Source organism: Enhydra lutris, unplaced genomic scaffold, assembly GCF_002288905.1.
Source record: "Enhydra lutris kenyoni isolate GAN:26980312 unplaced genomic scaffold, ASM228890v2 scaffoldscaffold11, whole genome shotgun sequence".
Lineage (NCBI taxonomy): Eukaryota > Metazoa > Chordata > Mammalia > Carnivora > Mustelidae > Enhydra > Enhydra lutris.
Genome location: NW_019154095.1, coordinates 15,305,292 through 15,327,522, shown reverse-complemented (window position 1 = coordinate 15,327,522; position 22,231 = coordinate 15,305,292). Strand labels below are relative to the sequence as shown.

The 22,231-nt window shown below is 45.2% G+C and overlaps 1 protein-coding gene across 2 annotated transcripts in view; it reads left to right on the top strand.

Annotated features, from left to right (window-relative positions):
* Nucleotides 1-22,231, top strand: part of LOC111144564 (acyl-CoA synthetase long chain family member 1) — a 65,142-nt gene that overhangs the window by 37,107 nt on the left and 5,804 nt on the right. For both annotated transcript variants that reach the window (XM_022498902.1, XM_022498903.1), the window contains exons 4-16: nt 2,238-2,302; nt 4,918-5,019; nt 7,605-7,704; nt 8,150-8,328; nt 11,412-11,444; nt 11,625-11,676; nt 12,189-12,262; nt 14,850-14,927; nt 16,620-16,754; nt 18,089-18,223; nt 19,190-19,285; nt 19,950-20,022; nt 21,695-21,783. In XM_022498902.1, the coding sequence (XP_022354610.1) occupies nt 2,238-2,302; nt 4,918-5,019; nt 7,605-7,704; nt 8,150-8,328; nt 11,412-11,444; nt 11,625-11,676; nt 12,189-12,262; nt 14,850-14,927; nt 16,620-16,754; nt 18,089-18,223; nt 19,190-19,285; nt 19,950-20,022; nt 21,695-21,783 (1,211 nt within the window). The remainder of the gene's footprint in view (nt 1-2,237; nt 2,303-4,917; nt 5,020-7,604; nt 7,705-8,149; nt 8,329-11,411; nt 11,445-11,624; nt 11,677-12,188; nt 12,263-14,849; nt 14,928-16,619; nt 16,755-18,088; nt 18,224-19,189; nt 19,286-19,949; nt 20,023-21,694; nt 21,784-22,231) is intronic.

Here is a 22,231-nt window from a genome sequence, read left to right as displayed (position 1 = left end):
GGGCTGGGTGATGGACATTGGGGAGGGTATGTGTTATAATGAGTACTGGGCATTATATAAGACCGATGAGGGGCGCCTGGGTGGCTCAATGGGTTAAAGCCTCTGCCTTCGGCTCAGGTCATGATCCCAGAGTCCTGGGATCGAGCCCCACATCGGGCTCTCTGCTCAGCAGAGAGCCTGCTTCTTCCTCTCTCTCTGCCTTCCTCTCTGCCTACTTGTGATCTCTGTCTGTCAAATAAATAAATAAAATCTAAAACAAAGAAAAATTAAATAAATAAAGTCTTAAAAAAAAAAGAAAGAAAAAGACTGGTGAATCACAGACCTCTACCCCTGAAACAAATCATACATTACATGTTAATTAACTGAGTTTAAAATTTTTTTTAAAAAGAATTAAAATTTTTTGTTGTTGTCAGTAGGGCCCGGGTATGGTATTTTTTTAAGTTCCCACTGTCCTGGAGCTGGGGTCTGTAAACCTTTTCTAGAAAGGGCCAGATAGTAAATATGTAGGCTCTTGGGATCACGTGGTCTCTGTCAAGCCTGCTCTGCTGAAGGTCTTAGATAATATGTAAATGAGCCAGTGAGGCTGTGCTCCAGTAAGACTGTCTCCACAAAAACAGGTGGCAGGCTTGATTTGGCCACTGCTTACATACACCGCCAATCCCTGTTCTGGGAGAATAACATAACATTATTTCATATGGTGTGTGTCTGAAAACAACTTCTGGTTGAACTTGTGATGTCCGGCCTGGCCTTTATCACAGCCCCTGTGAATGGCAGAGGGTCTGAGAAGGAGGCCCCTAGTGCTCTTTTCTGTGTTCCTTAAGGCTGCAGTAGAGACAGCCAGAAATCAACGTGAAGCAGTGACTCGGTCCAGCCTGGGTCCTTCCTGTCCTCAGGATTGACCTGTCACGCATCCCACTCCCCCGCTCCAGGGCGTGACTCTGCCTCGTGGGCCTGGCCTCATCAGGGCTGCCGATGGGGCCAGGCTCAGTCTTCCTGCCATCCTCCAGGCCCTCAAACCAAATCGGGACACCTCAGCTGACACTCAAACCCAGAATGGGGCAGCCGTATACATTGTAGTCTCAAAACAGAAATGCAGGTCCCCTGTTCCAGAGGGGAGATGACCAAAAAAAAAAAAAATGCCCTGTAGAAGGAGCTATGAGGCCCAGCTTAACACAGAGCCTGTGTTTCTAGTTAGTTCTGTGGTCAGCTCTCATCATCTGAACATGGCAGCTTTTTCTCTTTTCTTTCTTTTTTTTTTTTTTTTCCCTTTAGCTGGACATTGCTTTGTCTTCAACAAACTGAGCGTAAAGTGAGCTTGGGGTAGATCTGTAGAAGGAAACTCCCATGATTCCAAATATAAATGATCTCAGTGGTACTTTTTACTGTACTAGCCCTTAGCAGGAATACGTAATATGAGTTTTCTTGCTCTCTGCCTATTCAGTACCCAAGTTAGAATCAGGACACATCCTGATATTTCTTAATTTTTTGCTTTTGCAAATACCCCACTTTATTTTCTCTTTATTTTGTATCTTTTCCTCATTTTGTTTCTCTGCCAGTAAGGCTTCACCCATGTAAGTACATTCCAGGTCATCAGAATTTGGGCATTTAAGAGTCACATTTTCCTTTTTACATTCTGAGTTAGAATGCTTTACACTTTTGAAATTTTGAGGGATTCTTCTGAAACCTACACTAGGATTTTTTTTTTTTTTTAACCATGCAGCTGTTGACTTCTTTCTAAACCAATAGGATATGAAGAATTCACAAATTGAGTATCCTTAAAAACTGTATTTGCCTCATATCTTTTAAAAAATATATATATTTTATTTATTTATTTGAGAGAGAGTGAGCGAGAGACGAAACACAGGCAGGGGGAGTGGCAGGGGCAGGGGCAGGGGCAGAGGGAGAAGCAGGGCTGGATCCCCGGTGAGCAGGGCTGGATTCCAGGACCCCTGAGCCAAAGGCAGATACTTGACTGACTGAGCCACCTGGCACCCCTGCCTCATATCCTCTTACTTTTCCTCTTCTCCTGCCCCGTTTAAGGAACAAAATAGAAACAAACAAACAAAAAATCACACCAGAACCCTGGGAGAACACATTTCTAATCTGAACTCCTTCTTATTTCCAATCTGGGGACCAAAGTCTGCAGATACTTTATAGAATAAAGTCGGGTACCAGTTAGAATATTTATGCATGTTAAACCTATTTTTTGTTTTTTCATTCTTTTTTTCTTTTTTTAGATAACGGCCCTTGTTTAGGCTCTCGGAAGCCAGACCAGCCCTATGAATGGCTTTCATACAAACAGGTGAGTTTTCTGGCTCTTTGGGTCCTCACGTACACTGTGGGGCTGAAATCTGTCTGTTCTTGGAGCTACTGACTGTGAGGACTAAAAGCTTACTCCAGGATCTGTGCACTGGGCTAGTCCAGAGCTCTGGGGTTAATATGCAGCCTCCGAAGGGAGAAGTTTTACACAAAGATTTGGGAAAAAATGGTTAAGTCACTTCATTGGTGGTTCAAAAGCACTTTCTTGTAGAACTTAAGTGGGCGCACCGTAGAGCAGAATATAATTCCAAGATAATATTCTAGAAATGTGCTCGAAGCAGGTGACACTCTCCCAAAGCCCGTGAGGGGATAGAAGCTCTCCTCTGCCTTACGGGGTGCTAGAGACGTTTAGAAGCCCCAATATAGAGCAACTCTCTCATTTTAAAGATGACAAAACAGCCTCTAGGAAAGGATGGGACTCGCCCAAGGTCACAGTTGGTCAGTGGCAAAAATGGGACCGGAAGTGAGATCCACATCTTCTGGTCTAGGTAACCTGACCCACTGGAGACTGGCGTGACATGGAACCCCAGGGCAGCCGTAGTGAGTGGTACAGATGTTCAGAGGTGACACCTGCATTACTGTATCAGCACAAAGGAAGCTGGGATCGCGGTGGATTTATTCTTGTCCCTCTGCAGGCCCCGTTGATTCACAGCTGCTGCTGTTTAGATAGTTGCTGACGGCAGAAAGCAGAGCAGGAAGATTTTGCTTTTTATTTGTATCATGATAACAGGACATCTCGAAGCCCCTGCTTCTCTCCCCCGTGGCAGTAGGACCCCAAGAGTGTACAGGAGCCCCTGGGAAGTGTCCAGTCTGCTGCCTTGTGTTTCCAGCACGGCTGTCCAGGAAATGGCTCCCTGCTGTAGGGACAGGTCATCCTGTGGCATTCATGACTACAAATGAGCTTCCTCCTTCCACGTTCCGTGGGAAGGGCGCCCCGACAGCTGGCACACGCTGGAGTGTATGTGACCGGGGATGGTCATGAGGCACCCCGAAGCCGGCCTGGGTCTCGTGCTCACCAGCCCTGCCCACACGGAGACACACACCGTGTTTTCTTCCCCTTCCCTCTTTTGAGGATGAGTGAAATGCAAAAGGCTTTGCTTGCGTAGCTCTTGACAGAGAGCAGAGCGGCAGAACAGCTCCGCGTACCTTCCTTGTGGAAGGAGCGATGCGCTGTGTAGCCCTGGTGGCCAGAGGGAATTCGCGGCTTTCCTTTTGCTTTACCAGAGCCCAGATAAAGCAGTTGCTGAGCTTCTTCATTTTCCCACGTGGTGTGTAAACAGTTGATTGCGTTGGACACACAGTGTTGCATGGTGGGCCTCAGGCCTCACAGATCCCCCCAGTGCTGTCTGATCCCTTCTGTTGTATGCCAGCTGGAAGGCAGAGAAGGCAAGTCTTCCGCCGATTGGATTTTTTCGAGGCAGATTGAAAAATCACTGCGGTTTCTGAAGACATTCATCTGTGTTTGGTACATTTCAGCCAGAGGCTGGTGAAGACCTAAAACTAGACCCGGAGAAGCCAACTCTGGATTTGTACCTTCAAGCCTTTTCATTAGCCTAGTGACTCTTACCTTTGTGGGGCTAGGAGTCCCTTTGAGGTTTCCCAAACAAACGTACAGAGCCTCTGTCTAGAGCTAGAAATGCCTGCGGTTTATCCTGATACTCTCTGCCAACCACGGCGGCGTTTCACGGGCTCCCGTCCCTGACATGCGAGCAGAGGTTGTGAAACAGGCTGTGGGTACGAAAACAATAAGCATATTCATATCATTCTTGCTGTCACCTCACCTGTGTCAGCTTTCGTCCCCATAGGCAGAGCGCGGTGGCACCATGTGCCAGGACAAACAGAGTTCTGGGCCAGAATAGGTGTGGCTTTATCCCACGGGCGTGGGTGTGATTTCCAAGTGCTCTTGAGAAGCCACCAACTGAGAATCAGGAAAATAATCCAAATTTGAAGATTAAAACCAATTTTTTTTAGTTACTTTGGGATAGGAATAGGGAGAGGATGGGGGCAGGTTTAGAGTCCTACCTAATTTTTATGAATCTACCTAGTTTTACTTGCAATAAGAGTATTTATTTTCTTATCTATTTATTTTATGTAAAATTTTTATAAGTTTTTTGAAGGAGGGTGTCCCCCAACCTTATTATTTCTGTTTTTATAGAGAGTGACAAGTTTGGGCTGCTTTGCTGCTCTTTATAACTCCAGATGGTCACAATAATAATAATAATAATAATAATTCTGTGTCCTTGTATTATTTATAATTTTATGAAATTATAGTTTTATAATTTTATGAAAGTAAAGTGTGAAATAGAAATGTCTCAGAAGGCCTAACATCCAGCGATCTGTGGCCCACAGCTGTCAGGATCCAATTTGTCTGCTTTCTAGGAGGAGGCCCTCTGATCAATTCCCTTAAGAGTGAGATCTGGCGAATCATGCCTTGGTTTTACAAACATGTAGAGCTAAGGGAATGCCTGTTTGCTCCGGCTCTCCTCATCGTGTGCTCCTGCTCGCTGGCCAAGGTGTCAGGCTCGGCCATCACCCGGTGAGCTCTGTTCCTTGTGCTGGGCCTGACCCGGCTCCTGATGTCTGTCCTCCCCATTCTAGGTTGCCGAGATAGCCGAGTGTGTGGGCTCAGCGCTCCTCCAGAAGGGCTTCAAGTCTTCCCCGGATCAGTTCATTGGCATCTTCGCTCAGAACAGACCCGAGGTATTGACCATGAGACAATTCTGAGTGTTGTTGAGAGTTTTGGATGGAAGAGCCATTGGGAATTCATACCTGCTTTTGCTCAGGACCTGATTTTGTGCTCTGATCTCTACCGAGAATATGTCTCTGTGTTATTCCTTAGAAAGTGACACAGTTATCTTATGATCTCACTCATATGTGGAATTCAAGAAACAAGACAGAGGATCATAGGGGATGAAATCAGAGAGGGAGACAAACCATAGGAGACTCTGAACCATAGGAAACACACTGAGAGTTGCTGGAGGGGAGAATAGTGAGGGGAAGGAGTAACTGGCTGATGGACATTAAGGAGGGCATGTGACGTAATGAGTAGTGGATGTTATATAAGACTGATGCATCACTGACTTCTACCTCTGAAACATTAACGTTATTAGCAATTATTATATGTTATATTAACAAACATTATGTGTTAATTGAATTTAAATAAAAATATATAAAAATTTTTTTAAAAAGTGCCGCATACAAAAACCCGAGCCAGGATGTCCTTGACCTTAAGTCCAGGGGAAAAGAAAATCACTTTTTGGATTATTGGTTTTTGTTTTTTTAAAACCAGGTTCCAAACAAAAACTTAACAGAGAAGTTGCTAGAACAAGTAGCTCACAAAGAATCTTCTTACCTTAAGGCTTATATGTGTGATTAGAAGAATAGCATGTGTCAATTGCAGACTCTCCTCTTTGCTCTCTGAAAGGTAGGAGCTTGCCCTCTGATCAGATTACAAAGTTGAAACTACCATGGGCAGCGGGGAAAAATACCATGGGCATGCCTTGACCATGAGTCAGCCTTAGTGTGGGTGTGCGGTCTGTCTGTCTGTCTGGCTGTCAAGGGCACTGTCTGGTGCTTCTGCAGACCCTTGCATTAAAGGTCAGTTTAAATGAGAAGCCCTTTTGGAGCTGTTGCTTATGGCATTTGTGAACAGATTAATGGCATAACTTGGCTGGGAAAAATTCAGGCACTGAGCTTGAAGAAGTTGGATTGGTTCCTGTGTCCAAAAGACGTGTGGGCTCCATCCCTGTGCTACCGACCGTTGTATAAATGAGGATGGTTTCCTACAGTTTTATGTATTGGTAAGGGAAAAACAGCATTTTCCACAGCTGGACGGTGACCAGGCTCGTGAAATTTAGTTTCTTTCATTTCAAGTAAAACTCATTCAAGGGAACACAACCCAGATTTTTGCGTGAGTGGAATTTTATAATGAGTCGATCACGAGGACAGGTATTCCTTACTTCACAGAGTAAGCCCCTTCCTGTATGTATCAGCTAGTTTAATAAATGTTTACTGAGCACCTACTATATGCCAGGCATTGCGAGGCACCAAAGCACAACAGTGACTTGGAAGACCGGCCCATAAGCTCCTGCTTTCTCTGTAGCATGGTAAGGGTGGACACAGGGGAAAAAGGATTATGGGAGCTCAGTCAAGGAGGACTTCCTGGAGGTGGCCTCCCAGTGGAGTGTTGAAGTATCTGAGGGTGGGGGAGCCAAGGGAATGTCAGGAACAACCACATGTTTGCATCAAGCAGCATGTCTGTGTTGGGGAAAGAGGCATTTTCTTATGGTAGAGCTTGGAGGGGCAGGAAAGACAGGAGCACATGTACCACACGACCCTGCTGAGAAGCTCGGACCTGACCTCCACATCTGTAGCTTGGAACTGGTGCTGGGAAAGAAAAGGGGGAAAAGTAGTTCGGGGCCAAGCAAACTTAAGTGTGCCATGCTCCTTTCCCACAGCAGCTCTGTCTGTATCTGTGCCGTGTATTGGCGGGCCGCAGGGGATTCGAGGATTCCAGCTGGAGGTGATGGGGCGGGCAAGGATTTTAAGTGAAAGGCTGACCTCACTGTGTCAGTCCGGAAGGCAGAGTAGTTGCCACATGGCCGATGAGTTTAGAGGCAAGGTGACCAGTTACCTTATCATGTCTTTCCTGTATCACTTCTCCGGGGAGATGTCGCCAGAACATTTTTCCTGTTACACAAGCATGTGTCCCTCCTTCCTCAGTTCCCAGATCCTACTACACACAGCCGCCTGGCTGATCTGCAGACCCCAGGGCCTCTGTTATGCTGAGGAGACCTCCGTGGCTGTGCGTTCCCTGGGGAATGGAACCAGTCCCCTCCCGAGTCGCACCGCAGCCTTGCCTGCTGGGCCACCCATGCCGGCCAGGATGCTCGCCCACCTCCTCCCTGCTCTCGATCATGCGATCCCCACTACTGGAGTCTCCTTGCTTTTCTCTCCATCCAAACTGTGCTGCCCCAGCAAAGGGTTGGGTCCTACCATGGGCTCCCTCATTTCCGAGTCGGTCACTCTCTTGTATTGTTAATTATCTTTTTGTATATTTGCATCAGTTCTCCCAGCAAATTGCTCTTTCCTTCTTAGAAGGGAGCAGGTGTTTTGTTCGCATGATGAGTCCCTCAGGGTGCCTGGCACATAGTAGCAGACACACAAATGTGAATTTTGCCACGTCTAGTGTTTCCACTTTGAATCTCTCCAGAGTGTTGTTCTCCTTGAATTAGTTCCATGATGACATCTCGTTTTTCTCTCCCCAACCTTTACTGGTCATCTAGTGGGTGATCATTGAACAAGGATGCTTTGCTTACTCTATGGTGGTCGTTCCCCTCTATGATACCCTTGGAACGGAAGCAATCACCCACATAGTCAACAAAGGTAGGTCTGTGGTCCTCGGGTGGACGTTGGCCTGGTTATCAGCTCGCTTTGGTGGCTTTATGTTGGGTTATATTTGATTTGATAGGGATTTTATGTTTTTTGTTTTTTTAAGAATTTGCTTATTCATTTGAGAGAAAGAGGGGAAGAGAGAGAGAGAGAGAGAACACAAGAATGGGGGGAGGGGCAGAGGGAGAGGGAGAAGCCGACTCCTCTCTGAGCGGGAGCCACCATCGGGCTCGATCCCAGGACCTCTGGATCGTGACCTGAGCCGAAGGCAGACGCTTCACTGACTGAGCCACCCAGGCATCCCCAGGATTTTGTTTAAATGCACACAATTCTTCCTATTTAAAGACTGTAGTCCTTAAAATAACCTGGTATCAGATATGATAGAGTCAGGCTTTTAATATCTCAGAGCTCATTCTTTATTGTATCTCTTCCTTCCTAGCTGAACTCTCTCTGGTTTTTGTTGACAAGCCAGAGAAGGCCCACCTCTTATTAGACAGTGTAGAAAATAAGTTAACACCAGGCATTAAAACCATCGTCCTCATGGACTCCTATGGCATCGATCTGTTGGAACGAGGCAAAAGATGTGGCGTGGAAATCATCAGTATGAAGGCGTTGGAGGTGAGTCATCCTGCCTATTCCTCTGACAGGTGTCCCTGGGGCCATTTTGGTTCAAATGTGGAAATCCTAGCTCTGCTTGGTCATCTCAACAACCATAAAAGACCCAGAGTGGAAATTCCTGTCTCCTTAACTGGAAAGAAGAATTCTACGTGTGTCCCACTGTGAATCCATCACACAGAAAGTGCTCTTGTAAAACAAGTTGCAGTGCCCACACATTTATTCTAGACTACTGACAGGCCACACGGTATTTGGGAGAAATGCGGATTTTCAGTTCAGGCAGAGATTTAAGTTGTTGGATGTCCTTTTAAGGCTTCCATGCCATTTACTCACTGCTTTGTTTCTAAAACAGAGCCAGCCATGGCAATCCACCTCGTTATTTTTTTTCCCAAGTTGCTTTTGTAGCATCCTGGTGAATTCCCAGCATAGATGTCGGATTTGGTTTATTTTTATATTGAATTTCTTAAGATTCATGTTAATCAAAACTTTCAAGGTAACCATGCTAGGAAAATGAACAGGGCCCATATTTAAATCAGTTGTTTGACATCGCATCGTGTAAAAAGCTGATTCTCCAGTAGGATTTGGATTAGAGTTTAATCCCAAGGAGCTGGTAAGAGGAGGATCTTGTCAGGGACATATTGCAGGGACATATTGTAGGCTACATGCAGTAGTAAGTTGTTCTCCTTCCGAAAATGTTATAAATATTTCCCTGGAACTGTTGTAAATAGGGTTTTATTTTACTTACGGTTCTCCTTGGAGGCTACAAACAAGGATCTGTGTCATACCTTTCTGGAGGAACTTAGCCTTCATAGGGAAACTGTAATTTGTTCTAACAGAGTCCTTTTACGTGTACATACTTACACACACGCGTACACACACACAGTAGCAGAGAAGCTGAGTCTGTAAGAACGCATATGCCATACTGTTCAATGGGACAAGCTGGCTTTTTACCGAGCGTTCTTGCACGTTTGCTTCTGCACTTGTGACTGCCGCTCACAATAATGCCATCGTTTCCCCCATCTTTCCTCTTTCTCCGTGACCCCACCACACAAACATGCACACACACACACACACACGTGTACACACAGGAATTTGGGGTGTTTTTCGATGCCTCTACGATGTAGTAATTTTAAGATGAAAAAATTTAGGTAAATGAAGATTGTAATATAAAGTTTATATTAAAGGCTTCATTTTATAAAAGGCGTTCTATACTTCCCTGTGTAATGTAATTCATACTCGGTCTTTAAAAATTTGGTAAGCCAAAGGTTAATTTCCAAGAAGTGGATGTAAAACTGGCTTTATGGCTGGTCCTGTGATCAAGTTTATATTAACAGATAGTTTTATAGGATCAAAAAGAGAAATATTGGTATTTGGAATTTTTGCTTTTTTTGATACTTCATTATGAAAATTTTCAAACATGCAAACAAGTTGGAAGAATTGGTCAGTAGACTACTGCACAGGCCCCAAGCATCCCACAGCTAGTGTTTTAATATATTTGCTTCATCCCCTACATATCCATTACTCCGTTCCTCCATTCATTCCTGAATCTATTTTTTTAATGCTTTTTTTAAAAAGATTTATTTATTTATTTATTTGACAGAGAGAGAACACAAGTAGGCAGAGAGCAGGCAGAGAGAGAGGAAGGGAAGCAGGCTCCCTGCTGAGCAGAGAGCCCGATGTGGGGCTCGATCCCAGGACCCCGGGATCATGACCTGAGCCGAAGGCAGAGGCTTAAACCACTGAGCCACCCAGGCGCCCCTGCATTTTCTTTAAGTCACAAGTTTTTATCACCCCTAAATACTTTAGCATGCTAATCATTAACTGGAATTTGGATTTTCTTCTGGTATAAGTTTTTTTGTTTTTTGTTTTTGGCATTTGGAGCCTAAAGATGGCAACAACTCTTTCATTTTTATGGTTGCCGTACTCTCTTCTACATAATGTCCTTAGACAGGTTTGAGGCTCTGGGCTTTCTTGTCCCATAGGGCAGTCATTTGGATAACGTTTATTCCTGATAAATTAAAAGCCAAATCGCATGTAACTGTTGAAGTTATGTAAGAATTTTGAACAGATGAATGGAGATTTGTGTCTGATGAAGATTCCTTTGGGGAAAAAAATGAAATTACCATTGCTCTAGCTCTTGGTTGACTTTACTGTTCCTGTTTTGAATCAGTGTTCTGTCTCTGATATAATTTAAAACGTAATTAAGATTAAAAACAGTTTAAAACCATACGCCGGGCAGAAACTCCCTGAAACCTGAGTGCACTCATCAGATTTCCACTTAATTCTAGGCATGCTCACTCCATATGCTCATTCAGGCCATTCAGTTTTAATAGGAAAAGAATATAAATGGTTCATTAGAGAAATTAATAACTAATTAAAGTGGCCACCGAGATGCTGTGTGCAGTGAACTGTTCAGTTCAACGTCCAAATGACCCCTGGTAGTGATGGGAGCTAGCCGCTGGGAAATGTGCCCCTCGGAAATGAACCTGCCACTCTTTGTGACCATTCGAGAGGACTGTTTTGTAATTGGAGGTTCCAAAATCTTTTTTTTTTAATCCACTCCATGTGGGGAGTACAGCTATTTGAGCCTCTAGCATTTCTTCTACGAGAGATGGATTATTCTCTCTAGACTGAAGAAGATGCCAGTTACCCAGAATTGGGTGACCGCGGGAGGGTACAGAACATCTTCAGTTCTTGGGTTAAGATTATGGTTTGATGTTGGTTAAGAGCCAGGCTTTGCTAAAGACCATAAAGGGGAATGGAAGTGGGGGCAAGAAATCCACCGTTAAAGACTCTGATTCCTGTCTTTTGAGTAAATCATGTTTCAAAGACTAGTCCTCATATCATTTATACGGTTTTATATATGAGTGAAGACAACTGGAAAATGGCGTCTGAAGACAATGCCTAAATATATCGCTTTAGGTTGGTTAAAATTGCCCATTTCTTTCATTTGAAATGTCTACTGTCTTTGGGCCAGTGATAAGTGAATTCCACAGTGAGGTTGGCTTGAAGTGATTGGATGTCACCTTCTTCTTTACTTTTAGAAAATGTTCCCATTTAGGATTTTTTTTTCTCTTCTCATTTAGGACCTGGGAAGAGCCAACAGACAGAGGCCCAAGGTAAGTTCATCCTGTCAGCCCTCTGCTTCAGCTCTTCCAATACCTAGTTGTCTCTGAGACTAGTACAGATCTTGGGGGTTAGCTTATGGCTTATAGTTATCTTTTCGGTTCTGACTTACACCACCTTGGTTGTGTGTGGTTTCTTTTTGTTTTTTGTTTTTGTTTTTAAATATCCTGTAGCCTCCAGCACCTGAAGATCTTGCAGTCATTTGTTTCACCAGTGGAACTACAGGTAAGTTTTGAAATGCAGTCGCTTCTGAGTGGTGTCTGGAGGTGTGTCCCCCATACCCCCCCTTACTTGGATGGCGGGTGATGTGGGACTTAGTTGAGCTACAGATGGTCTGAAAGCAGACGACATAGGGGTTCGAGCACTCTTCCCCGTCACTGTATCTGACCTTGGAATCTGAGTGTGCTGTGCACTTCCTCAGATGTTTATGGGAGCGGACGGTAGATTCCCCTATTTCCTGGGACAAACCAACATTTGATTTCCAGAAATAAAATACCTGCATTTTCTTACATGCCCTCTAAAAGTCACCCGTGTTAGTAAAGGTTGTTCATGATAAGAAGTTTCACATAAAGGATGGCAGATTTTTCCAGAATGTAAGGTCATTCTGCATTTGGCTCTCCTGGGTGCACCTAATGCTAGAGGCATAACCCAGTTACATAGGGTTCTGGGCTTCCTTAATTTCGTTCACTTTTGGATGGACTTTCTTTAACTTTGTTTTGCTCCTGTGTGTTCCTCAGGCAACCCCAAGGGAGCACTGATCACTCATGGAAATATAGTGAGCAATTGTTCAGCTTTTGTGAAAGTCACCGAGGTAAACTTTGGGGGGTATCATCATCTTCCTTCATGTTCCTTGGTTGGCATGAGGCCTCAAGAATGAGAGCGGGAAAGGCAGCCCCACTTTGTTAGGCCCCTGCAGTGCTGGAGGCATAGTTAAGAGCTGAGCGCTATTATAGTCTAAGGTCACCCGCCCTCAAATCATTTTCATTGTGGACCTCATCCCCCAAGTCCTGTGTGTGACCGTAAAGCTAAGTTGACAGACAGAAGTTATTACAACTTTTATAGGGTACAACTTTATTTGGATACTGCCCTATAACTGTTTCCAGGACAGAACCAAGAAGAAATGACTCTCTTGTGCCCTTGTCCACCTACTATTCCAGTGCGGGGAAAATAATTTAAGTAGACAAATGAAATCTTAATGGGATGCAGAAGGTTTTTGAATTATTGTTCCTTATTGCAATTGACTTCACTTCCATTTTATGAGAAAGATTAAAGCCTTGACCTTTAGTTGGTTTCCTGTCATCTTAAAGTTTGCCCGTACACCCCCCCCCCCCGCCCCGGTGTGTCCTAGTTCTCTGTGTGGCCATAACAAAATCCCACAGGCTGAGGGCCTTAAACGACAGATATTTATTTTCTCACAGTGCAGGAGGCTGGAAATCCATGATCAAAGTATCAGCAAATTCGGTTGCTGGTGAGGGCTCTCTTCCTGGCCTGTAGGTAGCCACCTCCAGAATTGTGTCCTCACCTGCCCTTTCCTCTGTGCACACATGGAGAATGAGGGAGAGGTTTCTGCTGTTTCTTCCTCTGCTTGCAAGGACACCCACCCTGTTGGATAAGGTCCCCCACCCCATGACCTCATTTCACCTGAATTACCTCCCCAAGGGCTCCATCCCCAAATCCAATCACATGGGGGATTAGGACTTTAACATAAATTTGGGCAGAGGGGATGATACAATTCGGTCCAAGCACCAAGGATATATTTCAAACTTGAGTTTTAAAAGTCCTTCTCAAACAATATAATGCCTTTCCCTCATAACAGTGTCTGGGAGGGTTCTTCTGTGAGCCCTAATTTTCATGACCGGAGCCCCCATGCTTAATGGTTTTGGGGAATACATGTCTTTGGTGGCTACGGAAGGCCTAGCTCCCTCCTGCCTACACCCACACTTTCTTAGTCCCAAATACCTATTTTGGGGGCATATATTTCATAAACAGAATTCAACATTTAGCACCTCACCTAAGTAGAATTTTAATTTCCTAACTAGCCTTTGAAGAAAACTTAAGATACACTCTTGGCTTACTGAGGCAAATGATTACAAACTTAGTTTAAAATTAATGATACGATCAAGGGCATTCTCAACTTTGTAAAACTTCTAATCTTGCTAATGCACATTTTCTTTTGAGTACCAAATCAAAAATTGAAAAGTATGGGGCGCCTGGGTGGCTCAGTGGGTTAAGCCTCTGCCTTCGGCTCAGGTCATCATCTCAGGGGCCTGGGATCAAGCCCCACGTCGGGCTCTCTGCTCAGCGGGGAGCCTGCTTCCCCTTCTCTCTCTGCCTGCTGCTCTGCCTACTTCTGATCTCTCTCTCTGTCAAATTAAATAAGATCTTTAAAAAAAAAATTGAAAAGTATAAAAATTATAGAATCTGACTTCTCATTATACAAGCAGTTACCTCCTGAGATGAACTAGTTGGGATGCAGACCACACTGGAATAAAATTAATCTAAGATTGTGGCAGGATCAGGCTACTGGGTTTGCTCCACACTGGTGGGGGTTGGGCACGGCCTGGGAGCGGATGCATAGGCACCTGACTGGCATGGTGGCGGCTGCCGGAGGTCCTTTCTTACTTTGGCCAGAATTCCTTACACATGAATAACATGAATATTCCCCGTAAAACCCTCACTATGCCTGGTCCTAAGTAAAGACCATTCTTAGCCCTGCGATGGAAACCAGATGTCCAGCTTAGCCTCGATGCAGACCTCTATCACAAATCAGCATTTTATAGGAGACGGGGCCAGAGGAGAGCTCTTGCACTAAAAGCAAATCGATATAGTGTTCATGGGGTGTAAAGCAGGCCACTCGGGTAAAGATCTTGATCAAACTAAAATACTCAAAATGCATTTATACTATAAATTAAAAGAGCTTGGAAATCAGTTTCTCTTATCATCCCTTCTCCTATCCCTTTATAACATAAAATGCTATTTTATGTTGGAGTAGATCATCTATTCCCACAACATAATATGCTATGTTATGTTGGAATGGACCTTTTATGTCTTACTTATGGTGGAATTGAGTTTGCTGGGTGGTGGGGTACAGTAACTTTGGAATACTAAATGATTAAAGCACGTCATCCCTTGATATCCCAATTTGGGCAAAATTTTCCCTGTTTGGGCTAAAATCCTGAGTGGGTTTCCTTTACCATGAGGAATGACCTCCACTCATATTGAAAATGAAGTTATTAAAGCATTGCCTTTTCATTTTCATCCTTCTGTGAGAATTAATGGCAGATTGTAAGTGAAAGCTGCTTTCTCTTTAGCGTTGAGGTATCATGTGCTCTGAAATAAAAACGGGAAATTACTGGGAATCTTAACGCTTCTCTGCTTGCCGGTGTCTTTGCTTACAGAATGCAGTCAATCCTTCCCCAGATGATACTTTGATATCTTTCTTGCCTCTTGCCCACATGTTTGAAAGAGTTGTAGAGGTAGGCCTTCTTTTGTTGTTCTGCGTGCACTTGCTTGTTTGTTTGTGTTCTGCTAAGTTGTTGTGTTTTCCAGAAAGTACTTGCCTTGAATGCCAGTGACATACACATTTCATTTTTACCACTTGCACACATGTATGAGCAACTGATAAAGGTAAGTTTTCAGGGCAGAGTGTCATCCCCAGAGAGAATTGTTTGCACGGTCCCCTTTTAGAAATGGTGCTAATTACTTAAAAGAATATAAATGTTGGGGGGGGACAGTCTGAGTACGTGAACTTTAATCATTCATTTTAAAATTAGAAGCTCAGGCTTCTGCAGGAGATGCACCTGGGCACGATTCCAGAAAGATGAACTGTCAAAGTAGAATTTTTATGAATGCCATCCTGCAAAGCTTCACGAAGCCTCTGCCTCTATTAAAAAGCTGTTGGTTTTCCTTGGGGTTGTTCATAATGTGCAAGTCAGCTTCAGATTCATTTTTTTCACCAATATTCCAAGTGCCCTTGGAAAAGTAGGATGATCTTTAGCTGACCTTAGCCTTGCCTCCCTTTGTATGACTGTGTGACGACAACCATCTCTAACTTCTCCAACAATTTTGGATCCTGTACTTTAGGAAAAAAACAGTGGGCACCATCCATTCATTTAACAAATATTTATTGAGCTCTGGCTGTATGCCAGGCACTGTGCTGAGTGTCAGTGACTGAGACTAATCGAGAGGTGACTAAGGCGAGTGGCCCTTTGATCGGCTGCTGGCCCTTAGGGTGCACTAACCCTAAAGGACCAAGGGTCATGAGATCCCATCTTGGGTCTGTTACCTCTCCTCCTGCGCACCTCAGGAGATCTTGTGAGTTTCCAAAGCGATCTCACACGGGTTGATAATGGCCCATATGTACCTAATTGCAGTTTGGGATGTGTGCCTGGGAGGCAGGCCATCGAGGACAAAAGCCTTCCTCGCCCAGCTTGAATTTTTAAACCATGAACCAGGCTGGGCGTACCTTTCTAGTGGTTTCTGCTTTCAAGCCTGAGACCATTTGTACTTCCGTGGTGTCATCTTTTGAATCTCTCTCTCTCTTTAAAATTTAAAACAACCAAACTGTGGGTCAAGTGCATACGGCTTGCCGGTGCGATTTGCATCGGGTGGGAACATACGCATGGAGTAGATCAGAGCTGAACGTTAAGCCACTCTGCTCTTTGACACCCTAGTGTCTCAGCTGCAACATAGTCAGTGGCTTTTCAGACATTTTTTGGCGAGATTCAGATTTTTAAAAATGAGACTTTAATACGCTTGGCAAGTAGCCAAGTTTGCAAGTTGCTCTGTTATTTGGAGAACAAATTAGGCCTAAATTTTCTAGGCAAGTGAAATACTGGGATTACTTAACACCCTGTCATTCACTCACCAGCTGTTTATCCTAGAGCTGAAATAGCAGAAACTCCATGATCATCACTAAAAACAACGTAGTCTGGTCTCTTACCAGCTCCTTTATTTTCAGGGTGATCAAGAGAAAGACCACACTCTGATGTTGTGTAATGACCAGGGAAGTCAAGAATGTTTTTTGAAAAGTGACCAACATGTAGGAACTTCGTAGTTTCTGGACACTGGTCCGAAACGCTAAAACAGAAGCCTTGTGTGTCTGTGTGTATGTTGTGTGGTCCCTGCTTTGATGAAGACATGGGCATTACTTTTGTTTCCTGCTCTAGTGTGTAATGCTGTGTCATGGAGCTAAAATAGGATTTTTCCAAGGAGATATCAGGCTGCTTATGGATGACCTCAAGGCACTTCAACCCACAGTCTTTCCTGTGGTCCCCAGACTGCTGAACCGGATGTTTGACCGAGTAAGTTCCAAGGAGCAGCAGAGTGGGGACAGAGCACTGGACAGGGAGTCCGAGACTCTGGTTCGAATTGGGCCAGCCGGATACCTTCTGTACACTTGGTCTCGCAGAAGTGTGGCTTATCCATCAGTAAAACCAGAATGCATTTATATCATAGAACCATTGGTGAGGATTAGAAGAGAAAACACATGTATATACTTTGTAAACCGGAAGGCCCAATACAGGCGGAAGGTGGGAGATCATATTATTTGTACCATACACACTTTAGAGCTTCTATTTTCTCATCTGCACGATGGACTGTTACCTCCTCCCCCTGCTGTCTAGCTCATAAAGTTGCCAGTTGCATCACATGAGAACTATAACTATGAAATGGTTCTAGAAATTGTAACATTCATAAGCACATAACATTACTTATTTAGCCACACAGAAAGAAGTGACAAGCCAAGCCAGGGATGGAGAGACGGCCAGCCCCTTGGGGCAGGGAGGTCACTGTGGCACGGACCACCCATCCTGGGTGAGACCAGTGTGTGGCATGAGCAGTCTTAAAGGTCAATTTGGATGGCATAGTTTTCATGTTCTTTATTGTAAGGCAGGGCTTCTGTGATCTATGAGAACCTTTGGTGTTTTTTCTTAATGGTCCTTTAAAAACAGCTTGACTGAGATACATAATTCACATTCCATATAATTCACCCATTTAAAGTATAAAATTCAAAGGTTTTGGGTATATCCACAGAGTTCTGCAACCATCACCATAGCCCGTTTTTATCACCTCAGAAAGAAACCCTGCATCTGTCCTGTAGCTGACCTCTACCCCCTTCCACTCCCAGGCAAATGCATCTGATTTTTGAATCTATAGATTTCTCTATTCCAGACTTTCATATGAATGGAATCACGTAATGTGTTCTTCCGTGATGGGTTTCTTTCATGAGGTTCATCTATATGGTGGCTTGTGACTCTACTTCATCCCTTTTAATGGCCAAGTAATATCCCACCGTGTGGCTACAACACATTTTATTTCTCCTGTCACGCATCAGTGGGCATGTGGGTTGTTGTCACTTTTTGGCCATTATGTATAATGATGCAATGAACATTTTCATTTCTCTTGGGCACTTACCTAGGAGCAGAATTGCTGGGTCCCATGGTACTTCTGGGTTTAACTATTTAAGGAACTACTGGTCTATTCTCCAGAGCAACCAAGCCGTATTACATTCCCTGCCCCCCAGCAGAGGCTGAGGGCTCCAGTTTCCCCACATCTTCACCAACACTTGTTATTATCTGACTTTTCGATTCTAGCCATCCCCATCATTTTGTAACTCTCTTTTTCCTTGACCCGTCAGATTTTTGGGCAGGCAAACACCACGCTGAAACGGTGGCTGCTGGACTTCGCCTCCAAGAGGAAAGAAGCAGAGCTCCGCAGCGGCATCATTAGAAACAACAGCTTGTGGGACAGACTGATCTTCCACAAGATACAGGTGACACATTCACAGCTCTTGTCTGCCTGGGGAAACGCACGTGGCCTTTGGAGTGTCTGTGAGGGCTCTTTCTTAAAGCGCAGTATGAAGCTGAGAGAGAAGGGCACGTTTTTAGTAAACCAGACACGTTTCTAAAAATTAAGGACAAAGCCAGTACTTAAACCTCAGTATCCCATGCAAACCTGAACAACATGGTAACATGAAGAGGCAGAAAAGAAATCTGGGCATTGGAGCCTTTCTAGTTTATTTTATTTTTTATTTTTTATTTTTTATTTTTTTTTTTTTAACTAAAAGTCAATTAGCCAATATAGAGTATATCATTAGTTTTAGATGTAGTGTTCAGTGATTTATCGGTGTAATTAAAAAAAAAAAAGATTTCTTTATTTGAGAGAAAGAGAGAAGGAGTGCAGGGGCAGAGGGAGAGGGAGAGGGAGAATCTCAAGCAGACTCTCTGCTGAGCACAGAGCCTGACGTGGGGCTCCATCTCACAACCCCGAGCTCATGACCTGAGCCGAAATCAAGAGTTAGGCGCTTAACTGGCTGAACCACCTAGATGCCCTGAGCCTTTCTAATTTTTTATTTTGCTTTCCTTTTCTGCAACAAGTATGTTATGATTGTCGTCATTTTATAGGCACGTGTGATTGAGAATATGGAATAATGATACTGTGTCCTGCAAAATGCCCCAGATGTGGTGGTTGCCTCCAAGCCCACCACAGTCTTGTTCTAATTCCTTCAGAATACCCGCAGGTAGAGGGGTTGGCTAGTGTTGAGAGAGAAGGGGGTAGCCTCAGCGGGCAACCAGCTACGGCCAGGCCTTCCTCTTTCAAACACCTGAGAGTTCTCTGTGCGGCCTGCAGAGAAGGAGCTGGTGGATCTGGGGACTGGGTTTCCAGAAGGGGTCTTTGAGGAACCCACCCACGTGCAGCTATTGGCCCCTCACTGTCTCCCCTCTCCTTGCCTTGCAAGTCGAGCCTGGGAGGAAAAGTCAGGCTGATGATCACAGGAGCCGCACCCGTGTCCGCCACTGTGCTGACGTTTCTGAGAGCAGCGCTCGGCTGTCAGGTGAGGTGGGCGTCCCTTCTGCTCCTTGTCTCCGGCTTTTGCCAGCCCAGGTCTCTCCTCTCCACAAAGGCATTCTTATAAGCAGGTGTCTTATTTTGTTTTGGAAGAGCACGTTATTCCCAGGTTGCTTGGAGACAGGAGTGTGTCTGTCTTGTCCCCTGGGCAGGAGGTAATGTGTCTGTGGCCACCACAGACTGGGGGAAGTACTAGCCAGGAAACTAGCCTTTCATCAGGCCTGAGGGGATGGGGATGGGTTGCAAGTGAGGAGCTAACCTGCAAACCCTGGGGAGAACCTGCCTTGAAGGGCGCGGGGAGGCAGCAGGGACCGGGTGACTAACAGGATAGGTGTGGGGCACAGCCATGAGCAGACAGAGCGAGTGCCTTCCTGGGCAGGTCATGTGCAGTGTGACCTGTCAGGCCATGTCAGTGTCCCCCTCGCCTGTCTGTAGGAGGGCAAGTAGAAGATGACTGTGGACAGCGGCCAGGGTTTCAGGTTCGGGGGGAGATCTTTGGGTGCCGTCGTAGTAGTTCTGAACAGATTTTAAAAAGAGACATGTTGCCACGGTTAGCCATCGCTCAGGAATGAGAAGAACGTCCTGATTTGTGCCCTCGCAGAACAGTGTGACTGTTCTCTTTACTAACGTTTCGTCTCTTGGTGGTCCAGTTTTATGAAGGCTACGGACAGACCGAGTGCACCGCCGGCTGCTGCCTGACTGTGCCTGGGGACTGGACAGCAGGTACGAGCCGTGGGACACTCCTTATGGGAATCTCGTTATTCCGATGGGAATTCTTAGAATTGGGTTTGTCCTTGGTCCTTTGAACAACGGAAGTTCTGTGTCTCAGGTGATCAAGCCTTGGGGCAAATGGCCTTGTAAATCAGGGATCCTCATGGAAAAGGGCTGCTGTGGCAGAGCGCCTTTGCTTGGAGGACCAGCCGGAAGGCGGGTGGTGGTAGAGATTCACCTAGAATCTGAAGCTGACAGCTGAGGGATGAAAGCCCTTTGCACCGGGTTCAGAACATTTGTCCTCACAGAGCTTTCCGGGAATAGATTTGGGTCAAATTATTTGCTGGTAAATTTGACTCAAGTTTACACTGGGTGCTGGGCTGGGAGTTGAGCCCACAGAGAGAAAGAAAGATGGCATTTCTCCCGAAAGGCATAAGGAGAGGCAGAAACAGAAATTACCCAGTGGAGCAGTTGTCCTTGAGCATGTCGGTGGTTTCATCCCAGGAGCGTCCTTGGGGCCCAAGTCCTGCTCCCTCTGACAGGAAGTGATTGTTGGTGGAAAAGCACATAAACAGTGTATAGGAACTTACCTAGCCAGAATCCCACCCCAGGTCTGACCAGTGGTACATTCTACGCTCTGGTAGGCAAACGCCACTGACATATTTGCTGTAGCATAAATGTGAGCACCGTCTGGGAACTTGGATTCTCATGTCCAGACTGTAGGAGCACAATTCTGCTGGGACTTGTACTGATGGTCTCTGAACCTTCTTCGTGGTTTAATTCTTAACCACTGATTCCTTACCAGACTAGAGAATCTCGAACAGTGATCTCTTTACACAGACATTATTAAAACATAGAAGGAATTATTTGTGTTGCTCTTAAAACCTATCTCATTTCTATTGTTTGTTTGGAAAAAGACAACCCAATCCTAGCAACTTCTGGCAGGATAGTTGAGTTAACTGTGAGAATGAGATTTTTTTTTTTAAGGTTTTACTTATTTATTTGAGAGAGAGAGAAAGAGATAGTGAGAGAGAGCATGAGCGAGGAGGAGAGGGAGGAGCAGGGAGCCAGATGTGGGGCTCCATCCCAGGACCCCAGGATCATGGCCTGAGCCGAAGGCAGACGCCCAACCGACTGAGCCCCCCAACCCCCTCCCCACCATCCTATCTTAATAAACTTAAATCTAAAACGTGTTCCCCTATACTTAAGGAAGTGAAGACCATCTTGGTCAGAACCAGCTGACGTCGAGAGAGTAATCCAGTTGCCAAAGCTGTGTGTTTTCTCTTCTTAGAGGAAGTAGGGAGTAGAGAAGTCTGAGTGAGGGAGATGGGGCAAACAGTGAGCACAGGCCATCAGATCATAGGAACCTGGTAAAGGTTTTGGAATGCTTGCTTCCGGGAATTTGTAGAAACCCTCAGTCCACAGCCCGAGTACTTATACTCTGAAAAAATAATTTGGGGCCTCAAACTGGGGAAAGGTCCTAAGAGACTTTGGAATGTTTGTCTCTATTCTGGAAATACACTGTCTGTGCTCACTTACCAGGGGAGACGGGCTGTCGTCGCTGCAGACAGAAATTTACACCAGCTGTTCTCCTCCTGAGTGGGCCTGTTGGCCATAAAAGTCATTTGGCTTAAGGGAAGTAGGAGTCCTCCTGGGAATGATCATTATTTTATTTTCCACGCAGGCCATGTTGGCGCTCCAATGCCTTGCAACCTTATAAAACTTGTGGACGTGGAAGAGATGAACTACTTGGCTTCCAAGGGCGAGGGCGAGGTGAGTGGCACCTCCCTCCCACCCCTCGCAAGTCGTTCACCCACACTGCCATTCCCCCTGATAGTTTGGCCGCTTGCCGGCAGCGTCACGTAAAGCCACCGAGCTTGATGTTCTTGGCGATCCTGGATCAAACAGGCTTCTCTTTGAAGGTACCCTTATGTGGGAGGGGACCATGCACGTCTCTTCAGCCAGACACCACAGGGACTTGGGCTTGAGACCGTGCAAAGGCTCCTATGCCTGAAGGCCTGGAGCATAGTTCCTGACAACTCATGGCCCTGGAGACCTATTAGTGAGCCACTGGCTAGTGGAAGGAAAGCTGATGACTTCAGAGTGATTTCCTCCTCTTTGGGGCTTTGAGCCGGAACCTCAGGCAGTCATCAGCCCTATAGCTTGACTGTGACTGATGTCGTTAGGGTAAGGGGACCAGAGGCATTGGATGAACCTCCAG